Genomic DNA, 10,369 nt, shown 5'->3' with positions numbered 1-10,369 from the left:
AAAAATGAGTATAGCTGCTCCACTTTAAAGGTCAGTCCAGCTTAAGTTAGCCAAGTCAGGATACCCCTACCCAGTTATCACTAACTTCAGGACTACCCCCTTTCACTTTTCCAGCAGGTTGGGAAACAGCAGACAAAACTTGTCTTGGTCTTGAGAAGCTGAAGTATTAACTGACACACTATAGCCTGTACTGTAGATTTACTGCCAGATTGACCACTCACTGCTACCCTTTCTTCTGCTCTACTTGTATTCACCATCACTTTTGAGGTGCTTGCTCTAATTTAATTTTCTTCAATATTGTATAATAGTACTGTGGTTGTAGAACATTTTTTAGAGAAAGAAGAGCTCTAATGTTCAATGCAGGTGGGGAGTTCCGGTCCTCTGAAATGAGGCCAACGCGGAAGTAATTTAAAACGGCATTCTATCAAAAGGCCACCAGGGGGCGACCGTTTTGGTGTCAAAAGGACTTCTGTCTCTATACAAGTCAATGGAGAATTCACCAACTTCTCACTTGATTTCTAACCTCAGTAAACGTTTTCAAAATGTGTTTATGGTCTCAATCGCTAGTTTAAAGCCTTTTTCAATGCAGTATGATGTTCATTTGGGACATTTTGGCCTCCCTGATTTTATATGTGACGATAAAGCAGGGTATGCATTAGGGCGTGGCTACGTCGTGATTGACAGGTTGATTGGTTCACAGGTTCAGGAGGGCGCCTCATGCTCCTCCTGATGCCCATATAAGTTGTAGTTGGCAGTTGGCAACATTATCATAGACAGGAAAAAATGGCATGCTGCTTCACCCACCAGTGCATTGAGGACGAGTAAGGCTGTTGTGCTAGCTCTGACTACTCTCTGGCAGAACAACTATTGTTGGGTGAGGGGGAAAAATGTTTTTCTTACTGTGTGTCGCTTGTGATTTCTTCTTGGAAAGTTGCCATTGACACACAGGTGGTAATACTGTAAATGCAATGGCTTTCATCGGAGGTCCATAGGTTCAGTCACCATTGTGTTACCTCATTCAGCAATAGATAGACTTAACAGACATGAACTCAAATTAAAATCTATCCCTTTAATTAGTAAAGGGATGGAGATTACAGTTTGTGTATATATGTGTGCACCTGCTTGGTTCTGCATTGCTTTGATCAAACCTTTCCCCTGTTAATTATGTTCTCTTTATTTGTGTCAGCTAATATGTTTTGAACGAGTCACCTGCCCAGATTACTTCCTACATTGGATCTAAACTACTCCGGAAAATGTAATGTATAATTTTCCTATAACGCAGCAAATACTAGACATGCCAGTGGCATCATTGACAGTGTGGTACACAAAACATGGCGTCAACTCTGAAGACAGGGGTTCGCATGCTGTACTGTTATTCTAGTTCTTTTTTCCCCCAATAATTACCAAGACCATCCCTCCCTAATCTTAACCTGTATTTTCTATAAAATCATAAAATAAAAAATATTTGTACATGAACATAATTCATAGGAGGCAGGTTTAGTTGGTTTGTTGCATAGCAGCAACCCATCCATTGATGGGGTGTGTTTACATACGTATTCACATGTACACACCCACAGTGCTGTCTTGTCTGCCATTTCCTATTAATTCACTCCTACTCTCACAGCCTGTACCCTCTGCTTCTGAAATGTTGTTGCTGTTCCACTCTTACAGACCATCTGATAGCTCTCTTGTTCTCCCCTCTGTCTACTTATTATTCTCTCCTTTCTCCATCTTCTCCAAAAAATGTACTATTGCATGTGTATCTGCCATTGTTAACACATCAAATGACTTCAATATTTACAGTTTGGCACTCTTGTTTTGTTTTGTGTAAGCTACTGCTACAAATAAGATGATTAATTCCTTTTATTGGAGCAATGTGGTGACTGTACACTCTATATACCATAGCAGCACTTGTAGTGTTTCAAGAATGAATGGAAATCCCATTATTGGATCAATACATCTCCATCTCCTGCTGTCTGTTTACTACAAACACGGGTACCTTTTAACCATTTAAACAACAGTGTAAGCATAATGTGTCCACTTTAACAGGATGTTTCCCAGCAGTGTATGACAAAATTCAGGGAAATGATTTACTTCTTTTGAGCCCACAATAATGTCCTGCTAAATACCCCTCTGCAATTTGTTTTCAATTCTTTGCATTTTTCCCTGTTAACCAATTAGGGATGTTTCTCTTTTGAAAGGAATAGCCTGTTACTATACTTAACTGCATTTTTAATTAATTGGTTCTGGGGAACAGAATTGGTGTCTTGTGAAAGAACAGCTGCTTCCAAAATGGAAAGCCAGAAAAGGCAATAACACTCTAAAGAGTGTACCACCTCAAGTTGTTTCATTTATGTGGATTACAAATGATCAGATCTGTGCTTACTGATCCCTCTTCCCATCAAGAAGCACCACACTGGATGTTAGAATTGTATGTTATTTTCTAACAGACGTGGACTTACAGTAGTCAGTATTCACTTGTTCTCCCTTTATAGCTGGCCTGAAACTGTCAGTCTGCATTTTCCATTTGTTTGTTTCTTAAAGATTTTTTTGGTCATTTTTGCCTTCAATCATCAGCTTAAAGAGGAGAGTGAGAGGGGTACAACATGCAACAAGCATTACCAGGCAGAGTCGTACTGTTGCAGTTATGTTGCATGCACTGTAACCATTTGGCTACCATGGCGCATCTATCGTTTTATACCTGCAGTGGGATCCACATTGAACTTGCTATTTTTGAGACTACTTTGTAACTACCTTTTGTATCAGGGAGGTCCAGATATACCAGGAAGATTTTTCAAACAGCTTTTTCACTTTGTTCCTCTACCACAGCCAGCAGCACAAAACCATGCCAAGTCCAGTGTGGGAACGACAAACATCCCTTGTACCCAAGCTCTGAAGTGCCAGCAGCCTTATCACACAACGAGGCTCCCACATTTGAGCAGACTGTGCTCTTATGAGCAGGATTAATTGAGAATAGCACAAAGCCAATGTTAGCAGTGACCATGTCAACATGGCTAACAAGTCTCCTCGAGCTGTTAGCAACTCTAGGAGACAGAGAAGGAGAGACAACGGCAGACAGAAAGTATGCCTGAGGGGAAGAAAAAGGAGACACACATATACACACACGTGCACATCGACCCAAAAAAACTAGTAATGTTACACCAAAAATAAATGGTTAAACTCATTTTATAGTTTGAACATTTTTCTGCAGCCACAATGTGTTGAAAACAAACACAAATACGTATACAAAGACTTGTGGCTCCTACAGGCTGTGTGACCTCTTTCCACTGCTTCCAGCTTTCCAATATTATCAAGATAAGCATGATCCAAGAGTCCAAGTGGTATTTTGTATTGGGTATCGTTTGATTTCTGTTTAAAAAAATTATATTAAAATGACGCCCTGTATTCATTCCTTTAAGTAAACCTATAAGTTAGCTAACAGTGATACCTGGAACCCCAGTCATAACCTCCCTCTCTTATTCTTCAACAGGTCAGCTGAAGTTGTCGGTCATTCCAGAGCAAGAACTACTTGCTGTTAGCGGTGAGTCCTGTTGAACGCTGTTAAAACAGAGAGACTCTAATATGGAGAAAAAACTTGCCTGTTCATTTCAACTAAAACTCAAAGTAAAAACACAGTGTGTGCCTGCTTGGGGCTGGATTTTATTTGTAATTTTATTTGTATATCACACAAGGTAACTAAAGTATGAAGTAAAAAGAACAGTGCACGTCACCTGTTAAATCAAGACAGGCAACCATTACTGAGGAAGGGAGATGGGTACATTAATCTAACAAAAGTGGTTGTTTATTTTGGTCTCCCAGCAACCAAAGCCATACAACCTCCCTCTTCTGTATGTAATTCTCTATCTCCCCTCTCAGAGCCTTTTGTACCGCTGTCATTTCTTTGTGTAATGGCCATTTACTCATCAGATGCTTAACTACATGTTTTTCTCATTACTTGTCTTTGTCCACTCTTGTCTGTTTTGCATGACACATTTGATGAAATATCTAATTTTTCCACCACAAATTACATACATGAGGTAGACAGAAAATTAAAAACACCTCTCTAAATGATTTCAAGCACCGAAAACTTTGTTTTCAGAATTTAGCGTGAAGCTGGATCGACACTCCTCTAACGTTAAAAACAAGTATAAATAGTGTATTTATCTCAAGGACAGTGGCTGCTATTTGCTCATACAAAATAAATTTGCAAAACCAACAACCAATATACTATTTGTACATACTCTTATTCTTATTCTTATTATGCACAAAGCATAATTGAAGCTTTGTACAGATTTGTCATTATATATTATTGAAGATGAGTCTGAGGTAATCTAAAAGTCAAAGTCCAAAGCAACCCCACAGATTGGCATGGAGTACAGATGAGTGGATCTTCTCTTGTTGAGCCTTTAATCATTACTTCACTGTAAATTGAGCAGCAGCCAAGTTTAAAAATGCAGTGTTTTAGTTTCCAGAACAATGTGGGAGGATTGTTCACCACAAAGACGCACATTCTGGGTTAAAGTGAAGAACACAGAGCCCAGTGTACTTGTCTTTTTCTCCTGCTTCTAATTTAACGTATTTTCAACTTTTAGCAGCACCTACATATTGTGTCTGCTCACACCATTACCCCAATTAGTTATACATGATATTATTGGTCATTTAAAAAGTCTGAATGTTATTATTTGTGTCATTATAAATACAGTTTTTTTAAAGTTAGTTTTTGGTTGAGTTTGAGCCACATGTAAATAAGATGACATGGGTGACTGTGGAGATTTTTAGTAGTTAGGTGACAGCTCACCTCATGCAAACCTACTGTGTCACTGCTCGTGTCATTTTTAAGCCCTGTGTGGGAGCAGATACCCTCTGAGGCCCTGCCATGTATTCTTACTTTCCCTATGCGAAAACAAGTAGGTTGGAATCTCGTTGGATGCTGTGTTTGGCACAGGATGAGATGCCCACAATAAAATGGCTTTTCTGCAAAGTATGCACATTGCCCTTTTGAGTTTGTCGGAAATGCTTGATGGCTTCTTGCAAATCTTTTTCACAGCTTGTTATTTCAGCAGTCAGACATCCTCTTATTTTTCCAACACATACTTCATTGAGAAACAAAGATATGGGAGAGTTCATGCAAATCAGGCAAGCTGTGTTAAACACTGGAGCCCCCCCCCCTCCCTTTGCCAGTCCAAGCAGCTTGCTCAGTACCGGGCCAAAAATGCCTCTGCATTAGTACACTCTGGATTCTCTGGATTCATAGCACATGTTGCTGGGTTTATTCAGGTTTTTTTTATCAGGGTTATTCTGGTTTATTGTACTTAAACCAGAGAGTATCTGAGCCACGGTGAGCTTTCAACAACTTTGCATTTGGGGGTTGTGGAAATTCTTTATTGCCGACATTTTGACTCAGCACCTGGAAAATGGAATGTGCATTTATGTATTTTAGATGAATATTGCGCTGTGTTAGTCAGTTATTTTATGTGTTTGCAGTTTTGGAGGCCAGAGGTATGCTGGGAGAGTGCCAGGGGCCATGTGACTCTTATGTTAAGGTATGTACGACTGTACAGAATAATACAAAAAAAGCCCCTGTAGACACTGTAGGACACTAGTATAGATTGTCTTTACTCTTGTTTTGCTGTGTGTTTCAGGTTGGCATGTCCCCAGACAGTGATCCTAGAGACAGACAGAAGACTCAGATGGTTCATCACTGTAGGAACCCCATCTTCTTGAAAACCTTTTACTTGTAAGCATTTGATGTATCCTCTCCAATCCACAAATGTCAACTAAAGTCATGTGTAGGAATAAGTAGAAGAGGCACCATGGATGTGAGGAATATGTAAAATCAAAGTATGTCCACTTTTGCATTATACATACACAGCTTTTCACTCATAGTTGTGGGCTTCTTAAGTATCTTTGATGAGAATTTTCATCAAGTTAGTTTCAAATATACTCTTAAAAATGTATTCTTTCCTTTTGTTTTCAGTGTTGTTGGTGACGAGGACCTTCATAAGAGACTTCTCTTCACAATGTGGAATTCAGAGTCCACAACAAGGTATATGCTGGGAATGCTGATGATAGATATAGTGTTCTTGAGGGTGGTGATAATATGCTAACAAAGACAAATGTTTTGTGATTTTCTAAACTTAAAATTGTATTCAAAATACTTTTTAACTGTAACACAATAGGTGGCACACCATACATACATATATAGCGCGTCCCAACCAGGCGGGGAGTTCCGGTCCTCTGAAATGATGCCAACGCGGAAGTAACTTAAACCTGCATTCTATCAAAAGGCCACCAGGGGGCGACCGTTTTGGTGTCAAAAGGACTTCCGTCTCTATACAAGTCAATGGAGAATTCACCAACTTCTCACTTGATTTCTAACCTCAGTAAACGTTTTCAAAATGTGTTTATGGTCTCAATCGCTAGTTTAAAGCCTTCTTCAATGCAGTATGATGTTCATTTGGGACATTTTGGCCTCCCTGATTTTATATGTGACGATAAAGCAGGGTATGCATTAGGGCGTGTCTACGTCGTGATTGACAGGTTGATTGGTTCACAGGTTCAGGAGGGCGCCTCATGCTCCTCCTGATGCCCATATAAGTAGAATCCGTGTTTTTATTTTTCCCGGCATGCACCGGAAATTTTCAAGTTGGCGCTGCTCAGATCCGAAACTATTCGCTTCCAAGCAGCAGTCTACAAACCAATGGGTGACGTCCATTTTATATACAGTCTATGGTCCCAACAGAGCAGCAAAATGCCATTTTATAATTGATGCTTTTGCATACTTCTCTCTGTGTGTGTCTTTCTTTGTATGCCTGTTTCTGAATCTGGCAGAGTGAATGTGTTACTCTCGCCTCCCTGCCTCAGTAGACTTAAGCTGAAACAGGGTCATTGCTGGGGATGGCGGACTTATGGTCGAATGATTCACCCATTTCTTCAGCGATGTTGTATTGAGATTACAATGAGCTGACTATATGCTGGAAATACTGCAGAACATTATTCTTCTTAACAGGGTTTATAGGGTCAAAAGTTCTTTGCCCTGAACACAGTTGCATCACTGTGATCCCATTATTTTCTTTAGATGATTCTTGCTGTTCTCAGTTAAAATTAAACCAAATACCACATACAGCATGTATTTAAAAGGATGTTATGTTACTATATATAGTGACAGGCTTACACGATCGGTTGAGTTTGGATCATGGACTGATTATAAAGATAAAGACCTTTTTCAGGCAGTTTCTGGGACACAGATTAAGAGGGATTTACTCATTTTTGGTAAGCAATTAAGCCTTATTTACACCAAATATCTGCTGGCATTAGTTGGGAAAAGCCTAACAAATATTTCCAATAGTAGACACACACATTTGGAAATCAAAATCCTTCTGTTTGCCAGATACAGAATATGCCTGTTGAATATTTGTTTAATCTTCTTACTGAGAATATTCCAAGTGAAGCTTGCCAAAGTTCTTGAAGAAGTTGATTTATTTAAAGCAGTAGACATGCTGTCCTCCTTCTGGCAATAGGTATTAATTAACTAGAAGATGAAAGAGGTAGACTCTTACATGCCCCCATTTTCTGTGTGTAGAATGGTTTAGATTAAGGCCAAGGTTATGGGGCAAATAAATGTTTTTAAGAGACATTGACCACAGATTTCAAATCCGCACAGAGCCAATGCACACACGGCCATGGATTCCCAGATGCTCTGTCAAGCAAAGACAATTTTGCAGCCTTTTTCCAATAAACCAAGGCGGTACTTGTTGCCTCAAATGAATGCCAGTAACCTGAACATCGAGGACTCTTCTGGAGTAGCTCAAGGAAAATGTTGAGTACAAAACCTGTTGAATAATTCCACTTTCATTCACCCAAGGATAGCACACATTCAAAGTAATATTCACATTACTGTTGTATTTGTCATGTTTTTGAACTGAAACTGCTAGACCTCGGTAATGCACACAATAGGTACTCCAAAATGCAGTGAACATTTTCTGCATCTTGTCCCTTCAAGGAACTAACACTAACATAATGGTTATGTGAAGATCCAGATACTGCTAATATTTTAATATAACAGCATTGATGATGATGAGGTGTTCAAACACTGGGCTGTACAAAGTGGCCTGCATAGTACAAGATGTTTTATCAGCACTGTGCATGCCAGCAAATGCTGTAAAAGCAGTGCATGGACCGTTGATAGATATTTTAATTATGCAGCCCATACATCAGTGGAGAGAGTAGACAGGAGTCCAGGATGTCTTGCATTGAAAAGGTTTATTTTCTTGTACAAGAAAAAAATGAGCGAATGACCGGTACACGTTATGTTCTGATGCTCCCTTCAATTCTGAAGTTTCTCTCCTCCGGGGATAGACTTAAACCACACAGATAATGCCCAAGGATGAGCCATGCCCAAATAAGGGCAGACCAACACATCTACAATATACAGAATGTAGTCTACTGGTCTATAGCCAAAACATTGCTTAGACGTCACTCAGGACCTTTGTCCTCCATCCAACACTATATCAAACCTCTGACTCCAGTTACCTTTACCCCATTCAGGGAAACAGTCAAAGACATATCTGACCTTGGTTGCTATAGCAACACTATCAGAATGCCTCCTGTTTTCCCCAAAGGAGCAGACTCACTGCTCACCACTATCTCAAGGGGAGAAAGTGTCTAAACCCAATATTTGGTGTGGCCTTGCTATGACCGCAAAGCCTAGTTTGACCCAGTGCATATTAGTTATGGAAAATTCCCTAACAACCGTCAGTGTCTTAAAAAATATGAGCCTATGGAGATCCAAAATGCACCAACAAGAATCCTTATTGGTTTTCTTGCATTCAAATGTGGTCAATTTGAAGTGTCACAACCAACAATTGAACCCATGGTCCCATGGAGAGGTGATCTTTACCCCGTGCCACCCATATTATTCTAAGAGGAATTTAAAATAAAGTCCAGCCTGGAATGTCATGAAAAGATGCTTATTCAATGCGCTCTCCCGCTGTGTTGCTATAAAGAAGTTGTGCTAGGCAGTGCCTCTTCAGCAAATCTTCTTTAACACCACAGAGCATCGGCCAAACTGCTGCTCTAGCCAAACCCAGCTGATACAGTGATGTATGGACACAGTGTGCTCTAAAACTAGACCTTCACTTAAATGAGCAGTCCTAGCATTATTTATCCGTACTGCTTGTAATAATGTTCAATGATGCAATGCTAAAACTGATCACAGATTAAATTCAGTTGAAAATTGGGTATCACACACTATATAATACTATCTAACTCTATATAATGTATGTGTGAGAGTTCTGTATGTTTTTCCCCCCCAGTGCTTCAATCATCTCTTATTCTTATCTGCAAAAGAGCCACAATTGACCAATTTGTTTTATGTGGACTGCTGCCAGCTTCACAGAAGTGTTTATCCACAGCAGTGGCTGCCTGAAGGCTTTGCAGTACTTAATCAGTTTAGCCAACTTTGAAGATACTGTATCACTGTAGCAAAGACTCCTTTGAATATACTGTTCAAGTTATACTTATGAATTGTTATGTTGGCATCCAGTGCGCAGTGCAACTTTCAGTGGAAGTTGAAAAAGATACAGAGCTCATGGAGTCTGGGGCAATCCTGAGAGATGATGCACCTGATGCACCAATGGCCGGTAGTATAGAAGCCTTACTTAGTTGTAATGACGAAGGAAGTCATTCACTCCAATAAATCATCAAGGATCAATCAAACTTGATTAGAGAGTTTATTAACTGATAATTTTCCAACTGTGAGGCATGCCTTCAAGGGGTGCATAGTAGGGTTTAAGGGTTTAATTGCAGCTTTAAAGGTTTTGAAGTATTTGATACCAAGAGTATCTCAGCCTGAAACCAAAATGCTTGAAATATGATGAACACGACTTTGAGCAGGGTTTACTTAGACTGGTTCAAGGGGTCTCATTGCTATCTCACTTTGGGATTTGGAAAGAAGTGGTAGCCAATAACACAGAACCTGGGCTACAAACGGGGACCAGCAGGCATTTTAGAGTGTAGTGGTGGAGGTGTTGAACTGAAGGCAAACCAGGCCTCAAAGAGTGAAGGAGTTACACAGGTGCACTGCAAAGGCAGGAGAAGCCAAGGAATGTACTCAGCAGCTGAAGGTTGAACGTACAAATCATGATAAAGGCTGTGTTTGAAACCGCATACTTTCCTACTACTCGTACTAACTCTGATGTCATTTGAAGTATTTAGTGTGTTTCACTGTGTAGTATGTGATTTAGCGTATGTGAGAAGTTCCCGGATGGTTTACTAGATTCAGCAGAAATGCAGAGTATGCATCAAGAGCTGACTACTCACACTCACATTACCCAAGATGCAACAGAACTTCTGAAAAAAACCCAAAATA

General features: G+C 39.9%; 1 protein-coding gene across 1 annotated transcript in view; it reads left to right on the top strand.

Moving 5' to 3' along the window:
• The first annotated feature begins 3,010 nt into the window (after positions 1-3,010).
• Positions 3,011-10,369, top strand: part of LOC133995676 (regulator of G-protein signaling 3-like) — an 88,744-nt gene continuing 81,385 nt past the window's right edge. Inside the window, exons 1-6 of the mRNA XM_062435148.1 lie at positions 3,011-3,082; positions 3,298-3,355; positions 3,461-3,541; positions 5,485-5,543; positions 5,643-5,737; positions 5,978-6,052. Of these exons, the coding sequence (XP_062291132.1) occupies positions 3,011-3,082; positions 3,298-3,355; positions 3,461-3,541; positions 5,485-5,543; positions 5,643-5,737; positions 5,978-6,052 (440 nt within the window). The remainder of the gene's footprint in view (positions 3,083-3,297; positions 3,356-3,460; positions 3,542-5,484; positions 5,544-5,642; positions 5,738-5,977; positions 6,053-10,369) is intronic.

Source organism: Scomber scombrus, chromosome 15 (assembly GCF_963691925.1).
Source record: "Scomber scombrus chromosome 15, fScoSco1.1, whole genome shotgun sequence".
Taxonomy (NCBI): domain Eukaryota; kingdom Metazoa; phylum Chordata; class Actinopteri; order Scombriformes; family Scombridae; genus Scomber; species Scomber scombrus.
Note: the sequence above shows the minus strand (reverse complement) of the source record. Positions and strands in the feature narration are given on the sequence as shown.